Source organism: Plecotus auritus (assembly GCF_963455305.1).
Source record: "Plecotus auritus genome assembly, chromosome: 7".
NCBI lineage: Eukaryota > Metazoa > Chordata > Mammalia > Chiroptera > Vespertilionidae > Plecotus > Plecotus auritus.
In genome coordinates, this window is record NC_137774.1 from 86,928,794 (window position 1) to 86,950,330 (window position 21,537).

General features: G+C 45.8%; 1 protein-coding gene across 1 annotated transcript in view; it reads right to left on the reverse strand.

Moving 5' to 3' along the window:
- Window positions 1–21,537, reverse strand: part of GALNT17 (polypeptide N-acetylgalactosaminyltransferase 17) — a 439,780-nt gene that overhangs the window by 213,915 nt on the left and 204,328 nt on the right. Inside the window, exon 3 of the mRNA XM_080679997.1 lies at window positions 8,662–8,828. Within this exon, the coding sequence (XP_080536123.1) occupies window positions 8,662–8,828 (167 nt within the window). The remainder of the gene's footprint in view (window positions 1–8,661; window positions 8,829–21,537) is intronic.

The window sequence follows — 21,537 nt, forward strand, 5'->3', positions numbered from 1 at the left end:
ACCTGGTGAAAGAAATAGACTTACAAGTCCAGGAAGTGCAGAGAACCCCAAACAAGAGTATTCCAAAGAGGACCACACCAAGACACATCATAATTAAAATGCCAAGGGCAAAAGACAAAGAGAGAATCTTGAAAGCAGCAAGAGAAAAACGGTTAGTTGCCTACAAGGGAGTAACCATACGACGGTCAGCTGATTTCTTGGCAAAAACTATGCAGGCTAGAAGGGAGTGGCAAGAACTATTCAAAGTGATGAACAGCAAGAACCTACAACCAAGATTACTCTACCCAGCAAAGCTATCATTCAGAATTGAAGGGCAGATAAAGAGCTTCACAGATAAGAAAAAGCTAAAGGAGTTCATCACCACCAAACCAGGATTATATGAAATGCTGAAGGGTATTCTTTAAGAAGAGGAAGAAGAAGAAAAAGGTAAAGATAAAAATTATGAACAACAAAATGACATCAAATACATACCTACCAACAAGTGAATCTAAAAATCAAATGAATAAAAAATCCGATGAACAGAATGGACTGATGAATATAATAGAATCAGGGACATAGAAAGGGAGTGGACTGACAATTCTCTGGGGGAAGGGGGTGTGAGGGGTGCGGGAAGAGATTGGACAAAAATCTTACACCTGTGGATGAAGACAGTGGCGGGGGGGTAAGGGCATGGGGTGGGGTGGGGAATCAGGTGGAGGGGAGCTATGGGGGTGGGGGAAGAGGAACACCTGTAATAATCTGAACAATAAAGATTTATTGAAAAAAAAAAAAAGAATAAGTATGTAAACCAAGAAAAAAAAGGCATGGAATCCTGCCCAAGAGGAAGGCAAAGGAGGATCCAAGGTGACCAGGGTGCACAGGTGCTGTGGCCACAACGTCCTCCACAGCAGACAGTGTGCCTTAGGGCAGACACGTTGATGGTTGTAATTATGATCTCTCCTGCAAACTTACCTCACTTGAGGCTAAGGACAGGCTGTCTGAATGAGACACGAACTTTTAATACGAACTGATAATTTGTTCTCTAGATACATGGTACTGGCCCACAAAAAGAACAGGAAAGTGTCTTTTCCTCTATATCCTCACCAACACTGAATCTTTGTCATTTCTGCTGTTCTGATGAATGAAATGATGTCTAAATGAGGACGAATTGTCCTCATTCTCCCCTGTAATTGGATGTTCTGAACACAGGATGACTAAATTGGAGCTCTCTCTACATGCCTGCTGCCTGGATCACTTGAGGACATTCATTTCATCCCTCAGGTCTGACCCGCTTTGACCTCCTCCTGGAGGTCAGAGGCAGAAATCACAGAGCAGCCATTCTATCTGTCCAGACTTTTGCTTTATACCCAGTGCCAGGTTCACACAATAGCCCTGCCAGATGCCCCCCTGGAATGAGCCCCATGCCTCCCTGAGCTCTCTCATGACTTTTGCTGTCTTTTTCAGAGAGGCTTTTGGAAATTCTTAGGACAGCACATAGGTCAATGTTCTTGTTCTTGACCTGGTAGGTTAACAAGCATTTATTAATAAGCACATTTAAAAACATAAAGGAGTCAGGAAAACTGAACAAAAAGAAAAAAGAGAGAAAAGGCATCCATGAAGAAAAAGTATGGCTATTTGAAGATGGGATGATATTATATGTTAAAACTCTGAAGAATACCACATACACACAAAACTACTAGAGTTAATAAAAAAGTTTAGAAAAGTAGAAGGATATAAGATCAATGTACAAAACTCAGTTGCATCTCTCTACACTAGCAATGAATAGTCCAAAACTAAAATTAAGAAAACAATTCCTTTAAAATAGAATAAAAAATAATAAAATATTTAATAATAAATTTAACCAAAGAAGTGCAAGATTTGTTTATTGAAAACTACAAAACATTGTCAAAGAGATCAAAGAAGGCCTAAATAAATAGAAAGACACCCTATGTTTATGGATTGAAAGCATTAATATTGTTAAGCTGACAATACTCCTCAAATTATCCTTTAGATTTGATGCAATCCCTAACAAAATTACAACTGCCTTTTTGCAGAAATTGACAAGCGGATCCTAAATTTTATATGACAATACTCAGGACTCAGATAGACAAAACAATCTTGAAAAAGAAGAACAAGGTTGGAAGACTCACACTTCCTGATTTTAAAACTTACTACTAAGGAATAGTTATCAAGATAGTGTGGTATATGAAACAGAAATTAGAGTTCAGAAATAAACCCTCCTCACATTTATAGTTAGTTGCTTTTTGATAAGGGTGCCATGACCACTCAATGGAGCAAGAATAATCTTTTCAACAAATGGTACCAGGACAACTAAATATCCTCATAGAAAACGTGAATTCAAACCCCTAACTCAAAGCACATACAAACACTAACTTAGAATCAGTAAAGACCTACATAAGGTAAGGGCTAAAACAATAAAACTCTTAGAAGAAAACATAGGTGTACATCTTTGTGACTTTGGATTTGGCAATAGTTTCTTAGATTGGACACCAAAAGCTCAAGCACCCAATGGAAAAATAGACAAACTGGACTTGATAAAAATTAAAAACTATGTGCATCAAAGGACATTACGAAGAAAGTGAAAAGACAACCCACAGAATGGAAGAAAATATTTAGATGTATTTGTAAAAAATACTTACAGAATATCTTATATAATGAAGAGGTAATATGCAAATTGACCGTCATGCCCTTGCACAAGATGGCTGCCCCCATGTGGTCACAAGATGGCCAGCAGGGGAGGGCAGTTAGGGATGACCAGGCCTGCAGGGGAGGGAGGGCAGTTGGGGGGACCAGGCCTGCAGGGGAGGGCAGTTAGGGGCAACCGGGCTGGCAGGTGAGGGCAGTTAGCGTGACCAGGCCAGCAGGGGAAGACAGTTGGGGGCCACCAGGCCTGCAGGAGAGGGCAGTTAGGGGTGACCAGGCAGGCAGGGGAGGGCAGTTAGGGGCAACCAGGCCGGCAGGGGAGGGCAGTTAGGGCAACTGGGCTGGCAGGGGAGGGCAGTTGGGGGCGATTGGGCTGGCAGGGGAGCAGTTAGGCATTGATCAGGCTGGCAGGGGAGTGGTTAGAAGGTGATCAGGCTGGCAGGCAGAAGCAGTTAGGGGTAATCAGGCAGGCAGGCAGGCAGGTGAGCTGTTGGGAGCCAGCAGTCCTGGATTATAAGAGGGATGTCCAACTGCCCATTTAGGCCCAATCCCATAAGGATTAGACCTAACCTGGCAGTTGGACATCCCCCAAGGGGTCCTAGATTGGAGAGGGTGCAGGCTGGGCTGAGGGACACCTCCCCCCCAATGCGCAAATTTCGTGCACCGGGCCTCTAGTATTTTATAAGAGTGCAGACCCAGAATATGTAAAGAACAATTACAATTCATACAAAAAGACAAATAATCCATTTTCAAAATGGGCAAATGATTTGAATAGACATTTCTCCAAATTAGATAGACTAATAGCAAATAAGCACACAAAAAGATGCTCAGAATAATTAGTCATTAGGCAAATTAATCCACAATATACCACCCACTAGGCATAACTTAAAGAAGAGGGAAAATAAATGTTGGTGAGAATGTGGAGAAATTGGAACCCTAATACATTGCTGGCAGGAATGTGAAATGATTCCAGTGCTGTGAAAAACAGTCAATTGTGAAAAACAATTTGATGGTTTTTCAAAAAAATTAACCATAAAATTATCATATGGCCCAGCAATTTTCACTCCTAGGTATATGCCCAAGAAAATTAAAAATATGTCCACATAAAAATGTATTATGCTAAGCAAAATAAGCCAGTGAGAGAAATACAAGTATCACATGATCTCACTCATATATGGAATCTAATGAACAAAATAAACTGATGAACAAAATAGATCCAGAGACATAGAAGCATGGAACAGACTGATGAATCTCAGAGGGAAGGCAGGGGTGAGTGGGTGGGTAGGGAGAGGTTAACCAAAGAACTTATAATGCATATATGCATAACCCATGGACAATAGAGTGGTGAAGGCCTGGGGGAGGGTGGTTGGGGTGAAGGAGGTCAATGGGGGGAAAAGGAGGGCATCTCTAATACTTTCAACAATAAAGATAAATTTAAAAATAAAATATATGAATATTCATAGCAGTATTATTCCTAATAACCAAAAACTGGGAACAACCCAAATATTCATCAACTGATGAATGAATAAGATGTGCCATATCCACACAACAAAACATTATTTAGCCATAAAAAGGAATGAAGTATCCATATGTACTACAACATGGATAGACGTAGAAAACATGTTAAGTGAAAGAAGTCAGACACAAAAGGCCACATATTATAGATTTCATTTATATCAAAGGTCAAGGATAGGATAGAGACAGAAAGTACTTTAATGGTTGCCCAAGCAATTGGGAGAGACTGCTAAGAGATTCAGGGCTTCCTTTGGGAAAATATTCTGGAATTAGTGGCAATAGTTGCAAAACATAGTGAATATAGTGAAAGCCACATAGTGGTATATTTTATGTTATGTGAATTATATTTCAATTAAAACAAGGGATAATAAACAAAAGCTATGGGATGTGTCAAGAATTATAATCATCTTAAATCTGTGTGACCTTAACCCCTCAAACAAATTTCAAGGCAAAAAATGCTGAGGACCTGAACAAAAAGCCAGTGGCTTGGGATATGGACAAGTAGGATCACGCTCAACAGTAACTAACCAGATGCTACTGGGAAAGGGATGAGGAAGAGCGTGCAAAGACTTCCAGGCTTTGATGATGAGACAACTGAGAAAAAGGTGAAGCTCTTCAATGAGACAGGAAATAAATGATGAGAAACAGTTTTCTGAGACTGAGAGGAAAATGGTGAGTCACTGGACCCATTGAGAGTACTGTTTCAGAGGGACCCTGAGCCGCCACCTAGGAGACGGAGGATACAGCTGTGGAGCTTGGGGGAGAGGCTAAGTTGCTCTGGGCTGGGGGGATGGATTTGAGGATCATCAGAACGTACACAGTGGAGGAACTACCAGTGTCCCGATGCTGACACATTCCCTGAACCAACCTCCTCCTCCTCCCCCTCCTCCTCCTCCTCCTCCTCCTCCTCTTCCTCCTCCTCCCCCTCCCCCTCCCCCTCCTCCTCCTCCTCCTCTTTCTCCTCCTCATCTTTCTCCTCCTTCTTCTCTTTTTTCTGAAAAAGCCTTTTATCTTGAATGGATGTGATAACATATGGAAGTGGGGCGCTATTGTTTCCACCTGTGCCAGTGTTGACCAGCCTGAGAACAGACCATTTTACCCTCATTAAAATGATGTTCCCAGAGCCTTTTTAATGAAAAGGGAAACGTGCTTCAACATTCAGGGGGAAAACGAGAACATTAACTTCTTTTTACTATAGGATCGTAACTATGTCAAATGCGCATTAAAAAGAGGGTGAGAACATGGACAAATGAGCAGTCACCGCTGGCTAGTTTCACAGTATTTGTGTTTTTTTCAATTAGATGTGCTTTTTGATACATTCAAATTTCCCTACAAAGAGCATGTATTACTTTTAAGATCAGAAACATGGGAAGGCTGGGAAAAATATTTTAATCAAACTCGAAATGAACGGTAAGAAGGGATAAAAATATTAATGCTAGACAACGTAAATGCAAGGCAAGAAAAAAAAAAGGTATTCTTGAAGATAAAGGGAACATTACATAATGGTAACAACCACCACTAACAATGAAGCCATGCAGATACAAATCTATGTTGCCAAAGAAACTGACAAGATACAGAAATCAAACATTATTAAAAACACGGGAAGGAACAGTCATTGTAGAAGGTGATGTTAAAACACCATTATCAAAGAGACGTAAGAAGACAAACTCAGAGTCTATCTAAATACACATAATTGATGTCTGGCAGGAATTCAATTCTGTGATTGCAGTGTGGGGGTCTTTTCAAGTGTATATAGAACATTTACAAAACTCAATAATACTAGTCACAAGGAAAACCTTAATAAAGAAAAAAATGTTAAATTTATCTTCCCATTAAAGAGAAAGTACAGGGGTGCCTTCCCTTCCCAGCCAAAGAGAGAGAGAGAGACCGAGAGAGAGAGAGAGAGAGAGAGAGAGAGAGAGAGAGAGAGAGAGAGAAGAAATGTCATTAATGTAGTCCACTCCTGGTCCCGTAGGACATGGGTGGGGAACTTCCGGGCCGAGAGCAGAATAAAGCCTGTGAAATCATTTGGTCTGGCTCTGCCAAGGTATTAGGGCCGAGTTAATAAAATGTTTGACCAAATATAGCAAGCTAATACATTTTAAGTTGATAATTTTGCATGATCCTGGAATGATGTTATAAATATCCATATGGCTGTTGGCAGAAAAAAAGGTTTCCCACCCCTGCCCTAGGGACTAGGGAGGACAGGGAAGGATGAATGGGAGTTAACGTTATGGTCAGAATGGACCAAATACATCTTCCTGCTTGTTCTCATCCACTGACCATCTTCATGAAAGCTGAAGTGTGAACCACTGAAATGGTACTTAACTCAGTGGTTCTCGAGGTGTGGTCCCTGCTAGGGGAATCACCAGGATTCTGTAAGAAATGCAAATCCCTTTGCCCCACTCCTGAACTCCTGAAACTGAACTTTCTCCAGGGTAGGGCTTCACAAGGTTCCCAGGGGAAAGCATCTGATGCTAACGGTGTATAGACACCCTGGCTCCCTCAGCCCTAGAGCAGGATAATTCTGAGCAATGGCTTTTACACTGCCTCCAGAGTCCCCCTGGGATGAAGCTCCTGTCACCCACAGTAACAATCTGCATGACACCCCCTTTGAGGGGTGCATTCCCTCCCGTCCTACTTCCCCAGTCCCCTCTCCACCTCCCAAATAAGCTAATGCATTCAACTCTTTGTCTCAGGGTCTGTGTCTTGGGGAACCCAAGCTAAGGTATCTACTGGAGACCCCATTCCCTCCTCTCTGGCCAGGCTCTGCAGAGATTTTTGTGGGAGAGGGAGCCCCACCGGCAGTGAGTCCTCACCCCGTTCTCAGTTCCCTCTCTTCTCTGGGTTGGCCAGTTCTTCTGAGTGGCACTTTCAGCCACGCCACCACTAGCCCCTTGACCAAGGGTCAGCTACCAGCCAGGCCTGTGGGACAAAGTCCTGCCCAGAACTTGGAATGAGGATATGCAGGTCGCGCGTGGTATCATGGGCTCCAGTAGGGTACAGGGTATCACAGCAGCACAGAGCAGGGACTTAGGATGTCAGCAAAGTCTTGGAGGGTGAGACCTGGGGAAGGAGTGGGGCTTAGCCAGGCGTGAGGAGGGTGGGTAGTAGCAGAGACTCCCTGCAGGGGTCTGAAAGTCCTGCTGAAGCAAGAGGTCTGTCTGGGTGCACAGAGAGGCTGCGAGGTACGCTGTGAGCAACCAGGCAGAGCTCTGCCAGATGACTTAGAGGCTTCAAGGAACTGCAAGCCTCCTTCTCACAACAAGACTCTCGATGTCAGTTTTCTAAAAATATATTTTTATTGATTTCAGAGATGAAGGGAGCAGCAATAGAAACATCAATGATGAGAGAGAATCACTGACTGGTTTCCTCCTGAATGCCCCCTACTGGGGATCGAGCCTGCAACCCAGGCATGTGCCCTAACCAGGAATTGAACCGAGATCTCCTAGTTCATAGATCAGGGCTCAATGTCAGTTTTAAAAGAATCTATAGATAATGAAAAGGCCAGAGGTCAAAAAAGAAAAATAGGGATGTGAAAAATTCAGCAAATGTCCCATCTGTTCTCCAAATTTAGAGGACCCCCTCCACCAAAGAGTAGTGCCTGAGGTCACACGGCTATAATGGCGGTTCAGAAAGGGCAGGGGGACTTCAGCCCTTGAGCCAATCAAACGTGATTGCGTCACCCAGAGCTCCCCAAGATAATCAGGTTTCAAACAGGGCCTGTGGCTCATCCTGCCTCTCCCGACCAGGAGCTCACAGGATGATCCGTCTGTACTCAGTATGCTGAGAGCAAGGGGTTCAGCTGCCCCTTAATCCTACAGTTGCTCAGAAGATAAGCCTCCTGGCTGGCTTTCTGTCTGTCACCTGCTGTGAGTTCTCTCCCTGCAGTGAGCACAGTGGATTCTGCGGGCTACGAGCCAACACAAAGGCACAATTAGCCAAACCAACCCCCCACCACCTCAACACCAGGCTCTCATCTCCAAGGACCTCAAAGAACTTCTGCTGCTGCCATCCGGTATTTGCTTGTTTTATATTTTTAAATTGAGCCACCATTCCCCACAGAGCTCAATTCCAAAAGGCCTGCAAACTCTGCTCATTTCTATCCATGGTCATTGTGGGCACAGTGGCCCAGAGGGGAATTCTGAGGTAGGACTTCCCATCACAGGACAGAATTTCCCTTGTTCTTTCACCTCCTGGGAAAGGGGGTGTGTGGAGGAATTCAGCCCTTCGACGCCATCTCCTTTATTAATAAGAAGAGGGGAAATTAAAATTAGTCTAGATATATCACCGGTCGTTTACTCTCAGCCCTAGAGGACTCATCGACTAATGAAGTGTTTGCCTGGACTTCCTCCTCCAAACTTCTCCCTTTCCCCAGATATACCCCAGGAACAGAAGACAGAGACACTTGGGCTGGTACTGGAATGAAGGGGCATTTTCCCTGCTGATACGGTGAGTTTGCATTTCCTCTCTAAGAAACCCCTGGGTCGGCCACCCCCATACCTTCATCGCTGTTGTCATCCACCAGGATGATTTCCTTCAGCAGGTGTGTGGGCGTGTGGTTGACAGCGCTGTGGACCGACCGCAGGATCACCGACAGGGCCTCGTTCACAAAGATAAAAATGATGGAGATCTGGGGCAGCTCCTTGGAGTACTTCAGCTCCTTACACCTGGGGAGGAGAGCAGGGAGAGCCAAATCAGGAAGGAGGGGCACACGGGCTGTGCTAGACACAGTAAGGATGTCCGCCCAATCCTTGTACACATCGTCCCGAGGCGTGAACCATTGGTTCCCTGTACCAACTGGTTCTCTTGGTTAAGAACTGAGAATAAAAATCTAAGGAGGAGAGGGTTAAAGGATCCAGCCCCACTTATCCCAAATTTGCCAACCCTGTATGAATGGGAAGCACGGTCTTGGGCACACATCTGCCATACCACAGGCTGCTGCGCCCACATGTACCCCCTGGTCACGTCAGTGCCCACCTGTCCAACTGCCCACTCTGGGCACCTGCACTTCCTTGTCTGGGGCTCACCTGCTATGATGTCACCTGAGCAGTTACCCACCCCCATCAGCTCTCATCCAGAGACTGCTGGGGGCTGATGCATAAACACCGACTCCCTCAACTTTGGAGCAGGTTGACTCTGAGGGGTGGCTTTTACACTGGCTCCCAGGGTCCTCCTGAGATGAAGTTCCTGTCACTCACAGGAACAATCTGCAGACACCCCCTTTGGGGATGCCTTCCCTTCCCAGTCCTACATCCCCAGTTCCCTCTCTACTTCCCAAATAGACTAATGCACTCAACTCTTTATCTCAGGGTCAGTGTCTGGGGGAACCCATACTAAGACATCTACAGGAGACCCCTGCTCTCACGGAGCTTAAAATGCACATGCAAATAATCATAATCAAGGAAACGGGTCCTCAGCTTCCTGACACACCCCATCTCTTCTTCCTAAAACCTCGGTGAGGACAGGAAGTGGCACCACCTGCCTAAGAGGTCCTCCCTCTTATGACCCAGAAACTCCCCCATCCCAAAGGCAGGGCGAAAGGGGAGAATCCTTTATATCCATGCTGGACTCGGGGGCAGAGAGCTGGTGACGTTAGAGATGGTAGAATGCCCAGAGAACGTGTTTTGCGTGGCTCAGTCCCAGGAACACCCACACACCGGGCATTTGGTTCCACGCTTAGTCTGAGCCACCCTGGAAATACCAAGAAGAAACAAAGTGGTCTGGAATCCGGATCTCGCATTCCCCTTCCCCCTGTAGAGCATGAAGTGTGAGAGCAAAACACACGCAACGAGAAGAAGGAATGAGTTAGCAAAGCAGGAAGAAGATGGAGTAAGAAATGTGGCTGTTTTTTATGCTGAACAGCTTGGCCTGTGTCGGGCCATATTAATCATGTAGGCAATTTTCGGAAGAAAATAAAGTTTTGTTGCAATATACATTTGTGTCTCCTGGAACAGACCGTCCAGAGATGCATTGATCATGCAGCCTCATTTTTACCACATCGCTGTAAATTCACCTCTGGGGCTGCCACGGAGATTAGAATGGATATTGACGGGCTCCTGGGCAGTCTGTGGGAATCATCTCATTTACTGTGTGGTGATCCGAGAGAGGAGGGCACTGGGAAGGTCCCTCAGAGCCCCCTGGCAGCTGTCCTGAGCCTGGCAGGCTGTCAGCTGCTCCTCCTCAGCCCATTACTCACCGGCCCATACATTTGAGCACACACACCTTCCACACCCACCTACTCTGAGCATTCATTCCTGGGGCTGGTTTCTTTTGTTTTCAACAACTTCTGACCCTTGAAATTAAGAAGCAAAAAGGCCAGAGTGTACTGTACCAGCACCGTCTTCTGCACCCACAGACCATGGGGTCACACTGTAGTCAAGCCTGAGTTGGGAATCAGGCCTCTTGGCCAGAGCAGACAGGGCCCCCTGGTGAAATGGGAAACATGGGAGCCTCAGGGGAACAGGAGGGTACAAGGGGGAATGGGAAGGGGGCTGATCCTTCTCTCTTCATGAGTCAAGGTGGCCATTCAGTAAATCCTGCAGGATTTGCAGAAGTGAGAAGTGCTCTGCCTCACATTGGACATGTTACCCTGGGCACATAGCTCATGTTTCTTCATCTCTAAACTGTCAGAAAAATCCTCACCATACCCAGCTCTGCGTGGATCAAGTGAGACCAGCCTTTGAGAGCCCTGTGAAAATGTGGTGTAACATCTAATGGAAAGACTCAAGACTGTCTGGTTGGTCCCTCATCCTCCCTTCTGCTCCTCTGTTCCATCTTACACATTCCTAATCACCACTGACCAAGCTTCCAGAGTTTCCACTCAACCAGGCCGTTTCTGCAGAACCCACCGAGGACTCTCCTCCCCAACAAGCCCAGGTCTCTAACCTCACCCAGCTTACAACGATTCACCTCTCCTGTGCAGACATCCTCAGGGTCTCACCATAGGCAGAAAAATAGGAATACAGTCATTTTTAAGAAAATCAGCATTATTTTTGTTAGTCTTTCAACTCCAGGGTGATAGACTCTGCTTAAAAAATATCTCTCTAATCTGGTTTATTGCCTGATACATAGAAGATGCATGGAATATGCTGGGGAGATGGGCAACTGAAGTTTTAATCATTCTCTGTAAGGAGTAGCATTGACAGATAGATATGTTACTTCCAATCAGACATCCAATGCTGGACAGGACAGAAGATGAGAGCGGGAGGGAGATTAAGGGTGGATGGTACAAAGAAAGAGAGAGACTCACCAGCCACAGAAGTACTAGAGATTGCACAGAGGAAGCGAATATACAGAGCTCCTGCACCTAGGAGTTGTTGCTAACATAACTGTTGCTGTGGCCTGATGACCCAAGGGCAGTAGATCTGGGTCCCCCATACCCTGCAGATCAAGGCTGACATGACAGAAGCCCCTCCCCTCATTCCCAAGTTCCTGCAGAGCTGAGGTGGGGAAGGTGCTCAGAGCCACAGAGATGCACATGGTTCTCTCTGGGTGACCCCAGGGGTGGCCAGCCCCAAGTAGACTGGGCAGGTCAACCTGGGGAAGGCAGCAGGCAGCTGAGCTTGGCTTCTAGCCCCATCTCTACATAATGGAACATACAGAACATACAGAATCAGATGTTTCCCACTGCAAAATCCAGGTAAGTAAGAGTAACCTGGGAGTGTGTGAGGGTAAAAGAACAGGTCCCAGATTGAAAGACACGCAGGGAGTGAGGAAATGATGCTACATAGCAGAAACAACAAAATACCTCGAAATCTATAGCAGGTGTGTTTATGTGTGTGTGTGTGCACAAGTGCACACATGTCGTGCATTTCCTCTAGCAAAACAGACTCAGGTCTGGGTCCCAGAAATCACAAATTTCCTTTCAATAACTAGTCAGCAAGCATTAAATAATCCTTTGTCTGAACAAAGATGGTCTGGATCAACGTCAGTCAGTGAGTGCTCCAGGCAGGAAAGGGCTGCAGAGAAATTCAAGACCAGGCTCCGCTCCTCAAAGCCTCATGAGGAACAGATTCTTGTGAAGCTGTTCTTATAGAGAAAAGAAAGCAATCGACTAACTAAATGAGGTCTCTTAGACACCTCACATCTGTCCATCTGACTGCCTGTCTGGCTGTCCATATGCCTGAGATGCTTCCTTGTAACTCACCTCAGTGATCCCTGTTTCCCACTTCCTCTTTTCCAATCACCCCAATCACCCTTGGCATTGACTTCACTTAATGCCAAAAGTGCCCGCCTCTTATTTCACTGATGGTAAGGAGAGGAGAGCCAGGAGACCCGACCTCCACTGGGAACCCTCCAGAGAGTATCACAGTTGAATTGAAAGAAGGTCAGGGGCTGAGGCCCCCAGCAAGGAAGAAATCAAAGCCCAAAGAGTTGGCCGCGCCTTTTCATAAGCAGACCGCTGTCCATGATCAACTTTTAAGGAAACAACTTATATGAACCAATGTGTTACAGATAAGAGGTATCAAGACACACTGTGACCCAGTCTGCCAACTGGAAACAAAAAGATGACCCCAAATATCCCCATTGTTGTAAAAAAAAATAGATGCAATGTAGTCCAGGAGACCCAGGAGGTTACAGATAATGATGATGATAATAACCAACATATACACAGCAACCCACATGCCTGAAACTGCTGGGAGCTCCTATGTCCTGTACTGTCTCATTTAATACTCACAGTAGGCAGTATTTTAGAGACGAGGAAACTGGGGCCCAGAAAGGTGAAGTCATTTCCCCTAACTCACACAGCAACAAGAATGCCAGGATGTGAACTTCATCATCTGATGTTTAGACTCTTCCAATGTTCTTGCCAGACCAAGGCAAAGTGTGGTAATTGCAACAGACAACCCCCACTAAATTTCTAGCCTAGCCTCTTCCTAGCTGGGACCTTGACTAAGTTGTTCAGTCGATTTGAGCCTCAGCTTCCTATTCCTGCCCTAAAAGCCCTGACTAGGAAAGAGCCCTCTGTGGACAGTGGCACCGTGCCTATAGCCTGCTGAGGACCAAAAGAGTACAGACCAGGAAAATTCCATTCAAGTGGGATGTGGGTGAGCAGAAGCCAGCCCCCCAAACCCAGGATTAATAAGGCCGGTGGGAACATAGGCAAAGATCCTAGTATTCTTTTTTTTTCTTTATTGATTAAGTTATTACATATGTGTCCTTATCTCCACCCCATGCCCCCCCTCAACCCCCAACCAAAGATCCTAGTATTCTGACTGTGATCTGGGCAGGTGCTACCTTGAGTGGTGCACCAGGGTGTTATCAGAAGCCTCTGAACTGAAGAACCCCAGGGTCAGAGAGCCCCAGGACTGTTGGGGCTGGATGTGGAGGGTGCACCTGTGTGTGTTCTCTGGATGGCTGGGTGGGGCTGGTTCACGGCAGGTGCACACAGGCCTGCACTCAGGCTCCAGTTCTGTTCCTGGTCCCATTCCTGCCCATCAGTCCCTCAGGTCCCATCTAAAGTGAGGGCTCCCCTTCCAGGGCCTGCCTGGTGTCTCCACGTCACTTGGCTCACATGGCCCATCACTGTGGGGCTAATCTGCAGAGTATTCCTGGCTGCTCACCTCAGCTCTGGCTCCCAGGTGCAATAATGCCTCTCAGTTTCTGCCCACCAGCTGCCCCACCCTACTGAAGGGACCACTCACCGAGCACTGCGTAAGCTCTAACCTGCTGTCAGTAAGCAGGAGTCCTGGGTTTTGACAGCTGAAGCATACCCAGGACTCTAACAAGGCCGTTTGTAATGCAACGCAGTGGATGCTAAGTGCCCGGTGGCTGTATCTCCACCAGAGTGATGGATTAGCTGAGTGGGACCAGGAGGGCAGGGAAGATGAGCTGTGAGCTGGATCTGAAAGGTGGATCAATGGATCAAACTTGCACAGTCAAGAACAGAGGGAGGGGCGGGCAATTAGAGCTTTTCTAAGCACACAGAGGCACTAGGGTCCCCTTATTTTTCTCTTCCAGAAGAAATCTGTCTAAGTTTGTTTAGAGATGGAGCAGTAAAGAGCCTGATGTTGGAACCTCGGACTCACATCAAGCTCTGCAAAGTCCTACGAGACTGATCTTCATTTTCAAAATGCTTCACAGACAGACATAAGGTCATAAAAACCCCACGCATAAAGATTCCGCAGCTCACAACGCCTGTGCTCTAAGGGCCAGGCCTCTTGCCGGGTGCCGAAAGGCAACATGGACTGAAATGAGAGGGAGGAACCTTCAGGGAATCTACAAAGAATAGGCAGTTTGAGTCAGAAAACACTTCCTGGCCTCCCCAAGGGCAGCCTTGCTCTAATGAGAAAACTACCGATAATTGTGACAGACGTGGGGGGACACATGTTCACAGCCACTCTTCCCACTGCTGTGGCAAACATGGGAGGCGAGGACTCCTTCTGAAAGGGCCTCACCATCACCATCATCTCTAGACAACATCACACCCACTCCAATTGGACGGTCCCAATCCCTGAGTGTCTACCTTGTAAATTCTGAATGAGCTTTCTCTACGAGAGCAATCCTGGAAGGTCCCTCTGTGCCACCTCTCCTGCACTTCCAGAACTGGCACACCTGTTCCCTAGCCCAGTGGTCGGCAAACTGTGGCTAGCAAGCCACATGCGGCTCTTTGGCCCCTTGAGTGTGGCTCTTCCACAAAATACCACGTGCAGGCGTGAATGTACAGTGCGATTGAAACCTCGTGGTCCATGCGCAGAAGTTGGTTTTCGGCTCTCAAAAGAAATTTCAATCGTTGTACTGTTGATATTTGGCTCTGTTGACTAATGAGTTTGCCGACCACTGCCCTAGCCAATGGCCATGCTCTTCCTTGGCTGATCTCTAAACTCAGCCTTGAAGGAAGCAGGTCAGGAGGTCAGAGCTCACCCCACATCTGTGCTGTGGACTCCCCACCTCAGGGCCTTGCTTCTCCCACCACTCTCTCACCTCTATCTTCCCTCTGCCTCCACTGATGTTTGTCCAATAGGGAACTCAAGTCTCTCCCAAGTAAATAAAAGAAGTCCCTTTCCCATGGCCTTAATCACCATCTTCCCTTTGTTTGCCCTCCCTGTCTCCCTCCTTTATCTCCCGTTCATTACATTGGCAACTTCTAAACCCGCATCTCTGGCCTGTACCTTCATTCAAACTTCAGCTCCCCACTGGACATCTCCACTTGGGTGTCTCCCCAGCCTCCCAAATTCGGTATGCCTAATACTGACATCTGCCCCCTCTATAGCTTCCTGTCTTCATTCAAGGGCATCCCCCCTTTCTCTTCAGGAGTTAAGTTAAAATCATGATCCAGCCAACGTGTCTAATAGCTCAACACATCCATAACTCACCAGATCCTGGAGATTCTGCCACCATGAGGATATTTTATGACACTCAGCCCATTGCCCCCATCTCTATTGCCTTAGCTCCACGCATCAATTCCCTCTTGCATGACACCCAAAGGTGTAACTGGTCCCTTGCCTCCAGGCTGCCCCTTGGCAGCTAAGCCCCATTCTAACCATCACATCACCTCAGGAAGGAGCGTCCTAAAATGCAAATGTGATCAAGTCATGCCTCACATTATCTCTTTGCCTCTCCATAGCGTTTGGAATTTGGCTCAGATTCCTTTGCCTGGCACCCACGTTGAGCCCAAGCTTCTCTCTCCAACCTCATCTCCTACACCACCTTCCTCCAGCCACTGTAACCTGTGTTCCCCAGAACTGGGAATGCTGCCTCCCATTCACACACACTTTTCTCTCTGCCTGAAGGGCCCTTCCTTCTGTCTGATACACCCTCCTCCCTCCAGGCCCAGCTCCAGGCACCTCCCCAGAGCCCAAGCTGGAAGTCTAGCCCCTCTCTTTGTTACTTTCTCTCCCTCAGCACAGGGCCATCTGGGCCCTCTTCCCTCTGTCCTCTCCCACTGAAGGGCAGCTATTTTCTTCTTCTTTCCCCAGCCCACTTGCAGGCAGATAAATGGTTACTGAATGAACGAATGAAAACCCTTCCACCTTCCCTATGTATTCCCTTTGCTCTTCTTGTGATCAAAGGCATCACTTATCTCCTCCCTCAATTATGACACCGGTGATGGTACCTCAACACTTAAAAGATACCATCCTGAACACAGCTGCCTGCTGTCTCCCTGGATTTACTAATCAGTCCTCAGATTCTGAAAGCTGCTTGGGTCAAGTGCATTAACCAGCTCAACACTCCTTTTTTTTTCCCCTTCCTCCGCATCATTTTTAGCAACAGCGGACCTTGCAAAACAAGATGTGGGGTGGAATACCTGAGATGTACGAGGCCCCTGTTTTAGACCTCTCATTATTAGGGAAAATGCACACTTTGCCGAGTGACTTCATTTCCTCTGGCTGAAGGAGCAGCACACCTTGTTAGCTGGGTTCCCACAGAGAGCGGTCTCCGGGACAAACTGCCTGCTCCGGCATTCACAGCCCTGTGTCCTGCCTGCCCATCAGTGGCACTGGGGCCATTTTCCTCTCATTTTAATATTTTATTTCTTGATTTTTAGAGCGAGGACAAGGGGGGAGAAGAGAGGGAGAAAGAAGGAGGGAGGGGGAGGGAGGGAGAGATGGGGGGGAGAGAGAGAGAGAGAGAGAGAGAGAGAGAGAGAGAGAGAGAGAGGGAGGGAGGGAGGGAGGGAGGGAGGGAGGGAGGGAGGGAGGGAGGGAGGAAGGAAGGAAGGAAGGAAGGAAGGAAGGAAGGAAGGAAGGAAGGAAGGAAGATGGATTTGTTGTTCCACTTATTTATACATTCATTGGTTGATTCTTATATGTGCCCTGACTGGGGATCAAACCTTGGGGGTACCAGGATGATGCTCTAACCAGCTCTAACCAACTGAGCTACCTGGGGCCATTTTCATGAATCAAGACTCAGCCTGCTCTGTGTATGTCATGGTTCTTATCCTGGGGAGCACGGAGCTCCAGGAAAACCCTCAGAAATTAAATGCAAGATGTTGTGAGTATAGGAGTGCTAGTTTTTTTCTGGGGCAAAAATCCATACCCTTTCCTTGGCTTCTCACAGGAGCACAGTAGAAGGGGATGAACCCAGGCCACATAGCTCAGAGCATGGTCAGTTTGCAGCCCCTGGTTAAAGACCAGTGCCCAGGCCCTGTTTTCGAGCACCATAGGGTCATAAAGCTCTATGCTCCCCCCTTGCCAGCCTGGTTCCTATAAACGTTTACTTTGAAATACTCTCCAAACCATTTTTGATTTTTGGACAGACTACCTACTGGCTCATGGCCTCCTGGGAAGCCACTTTCTCTGAGTTGAAAAGAGTTGCTTTTCTAAGGACAAGGCAATTGCCATCCGCCAGAAAAACCATGAGACTCAGCTCTCCTTGGCCAGGTGGCAGCTATGTCAGTTTCAAGGTGTTGTAGGAGGTGGTAACAGGGGCAAAAACCCTACCTCTCTCTCTACCTTCAGAAGGTTTTTTAAGTGCAAGGGATTGGTTTACCTTCTCTAACCCCCAGTTCTGCCCAGAGTTCCCTGCTCTGTGCATTCTGCTTTCTCTAAAAGGGAAGCGAGGACACACACAAAGGGGCAGGAGCAGGGGCAGCCTCAGACTCTCAGCTCTGTAGATGAATCTGCCCAGGTAGGAGGTAGCTTATCTTCTTGTATTTAACTGAGGAGAGCAGAATAAAGAAAAGAAAAACTCTAGAGTTTTATTAAGCAATGGCTCAGGGACAGGATTTCTCCAAACAATTAAAGGTAAATGAATGCAGACAGTTTCAGGCCAGAGCTAAGACAACCTCAGTGGACTTCTGGCCCAGGAAATGTGCCTAAGTATTCATACGCGGTGTTTATCTGAGAACCTTTTAAGGTGAGTCGAATGAGAGGGGACAGCCCCAACCGCTGAGGAGGGACGAAAATACATTAGGAAACGATGCCAATTGGAAATAATAAATAACTGTATTCCAAGGCCCAGCAGGTCCAAAATTTGGTCAATAAGATTCTTCATAGAAACTGAAGACCACAAACACTGTGTTCCCAGCCAGTCTTGCCTCCCCCATGCCCAGCCCCTGCACAGAGCTCCATTTGGTTCCAAAGGCTGTTATCCTATAACTTCAGCACAGCAATGAGAAACACATTACCCAACGAGCTATTTTTCCTTTTAATGTTCCAGCCAAATTGGCCATTCAAGCCTGCCTTTTTACTCACACCGACTCTGAAAATACTTCTGTTTATTCCCACATCTGGGCCACCACTCTGTCCTTGGTGTTATTATTGTTACTTTTATTATGTTACCGCCACCCATGAAGTCTTCCCCGAGGCCAGGCCCTCCCCACTCTGAGTCAAATCCCACACACCAGCCCCTCCAGGCCCAGTTGGGTCCTAACCTGGCCTTGGGTATCTCACTTGGATAGAAAATGCCTTCTCCCTCCCTGAACTGCTGGTGTGATTCAGAAGATTCTGCTTACGCTGTGTGGTAAATGCATTAATGTCCCTACCCTTCCCCTCCGTGCATGCATGTGTTTTGCCACACAACTTGGAAGTTTTTCTTACTAAAGAGGCTACATTTATTCCCCCACATCTTGGATCCTGGGCTCAGATGCATGACTTGCTTCCACCAGTAGAACAAGGTGAAGTGCTTGTGCCAGATCTAAGCATGAGCCTCAAGAGAGCTTCTCGTGCCTTTAGCCATCACCTGAGAACTACTGGGCTGGCCCTCTGGTCCCAAATGAGGATGGATCATGAGTGCAGAAAAGGTGGCCCCCACAGGACTCACATGCATATGTGAGCCCAGCCACTGCGGCAGCTCACTGTGCCAAGAACTTGAGAGTGTAGGTAGACATCATCCCATTCGTTTTCACAATGAGTCAATAATGTACAGACCCCATTGTGCTGCTGAGAAAAGTGAGGCTCAGGGTCCTTTGCCCAAAGGCAAGTGAGTGGTAGGCCGAGCCAGACTTTAAAACCACATGTGCCTGACTCCAAGGCCCTTTGTTTTTGCCCCTGAGAAAAGAAATTATTTATCAAGGAGGATCTGAGTGGAGGGATTTTTTATGGATTCTGTTTATTCATCTGTATTTCACTGTAGTTACCCCGGTTCTACACCAAACATGCACTACTTTCATAACTGAACAATTTTATAAATTGTTACTTTTTAAAATATTTCTAAGGAAATAATTTTAGCACTTGACTAATGATGTCAACATTGACCTGAAAAAATAAACAGGTAAGAATAACAAAACTATTAAGGGGAAAAGGGTTTAAGAAAACCTGGAGACTTATATGATGCTAAAATCCAATATAAGTTAATAAAATTTAATCAAGAACAAGCTGACTTACAATTGACCTTGCCCTAGAGAACTGATAACAAGAAGCTGCCACAAACCAAAGAGTAAGGACGAATCATTCAACAAATGATGCTGGGACCACCGTCTCTCTATTGGGTATAATAACAAGAGGTCCAAACACACTTCAAAATAAATTTTAGATAGATTAATCAGTTAAATTTAGAACACCAAGTGTAATATAAGTGAAATAAAAATGTAAGTGAATATTCATAATACTCTGCATGTTGAAGAGTCTTCAATAGTTTCATAATTGCAAACCTCTGATGACAAAAATAATAAAATTTAAAAACAACAGCGAACTGCAAAAAAATTTCACAGCAATTACAAAAGCGTAAGAGATAATGAAAACCTGAAGAACACAATTAGATAAACAAAAACACGAACACACAATTCAGAGAATGAAAGAAACAAACAAACATGAAACTAGGTGGAGCCTCGCTAGTAATAAAAGAATTTCAAATTAAAGCAATAATGAAATGACATTTTGTCTCGAGGTGGTGAAATTATAAAAACATTTTTCTTGCCTCTTTATACATTTGCTGATATTTTTTTAGAGTGAGCAAATATAACGCAGAAAAACACATCAGTTTGGATTAACAGATGGACGAAAGAACCATGTTGCAAAAGAAAAGAAAACTTCAATGCTTGACCAAAAATTCTTGGATTTCCAAGTGGGCATGAGATCAGTTGGCATGAATAAGAGACATCCCAAGTCATCCCACACATGCATTCTGAGGCCACAATCAGAGATGGAATTCTGAGTGGAAACAGAAATCACAACTATTCTACCTTTTCAAATGCAGGTGTGAGGGAAAGATGGCATAGCCCGACCTCATGCTATCCATTCTAGAAAATAAACATACCACCGAAATGGACTCCAACTTTCCTCTCTACCCAGAAGCTATTCTGAGGCGGCCTTGTAAAATAAACATAAAACCAATCACTCCCAATTGCAGGCCATTCCCTGTTAGTCAACATGTGGCTTTGAAAGGGCATGCAAAACTCACACAGAAAATGACCATAATTTTCTTTGAAAACCGAGTTAGCTCCAGCTATATGCCAATTTCTTAAGGTTGTGGGAAGTGCTGTTTACAATGATAGTAAATACTAAACAGGATGTGAGCCCAAGCCTGGGCATTTTATAAAGGAACTGAACCATCCCATTGAGCTTGCCAGGCATCCTGTCTCATTCATTAACACCCATTTACAAAACAACCTAAACTTCTGTGACGGATTCCTAACTCTAGGACATGCTTCTACTCGGGAGTAGAATCACATGAAAAGAGACTTTGATCCTCTTTAAATCCTATTTCCATTGTTTTTGCAATGTCCTGTAGAATTCTCCCTCCCACTTTTGTATCATCCCTCAGAAAGGATGTAGATTTCATTCTTTTCAACCTTCCTCCAGGTAATGCCTTTTCTAAAATCCCACAGGTAAGATCTTCTGCTAACTTGGAGCCCTCCATTTCGACTCAACTCTCACATCTTGGGCTGGTACAGAAGTGGTTGTAGATACACGAGGCAGAGTGTAATAATAAATCTTTCCATGGGGCTTTGGCCCCAACAATTAGCCTTCTCATCACTGGCCTGTAGGTTCCATGGAGTCAGGAACCACATCTCTCTGGCTGATATAGTTCTAGCACATAAGTTGTGTTCAATAAATATTTGTAAGTACATTAATACACAAAATAGAAAAAAATCCTAGTCACTTGTGGCATAAAGACGTTGTATGGAGCATACAGTTCTGGAATTCCAATGACTTAATGAAGAGTCTACAATTATAGGAAGACTGAGAGCCCTCCCAGGGTACCTCCTATGCCTATTATGAAGATGCCACATTAGATCACTGGAGAGGCAGCTCAACTTGCTGAGGATGGTGACTTTACCTAATTCCAAACATATTTTATCCTACTAGCAAGAGCCAAGAGAGAGGAAACTAGACAACTGAACAGTACAAATATGTCTCAATGCTTACGGCAGATGGAAAGCAGCGCCTATCCCTCAATTTTAATGTGGCTCTTGTAGTAGTATGCATACATCTAAAAAACTGTCACAGGGAGGTTTGTTCAGGATGCTGTGGTAGCTCATTTCTACCCTACAAG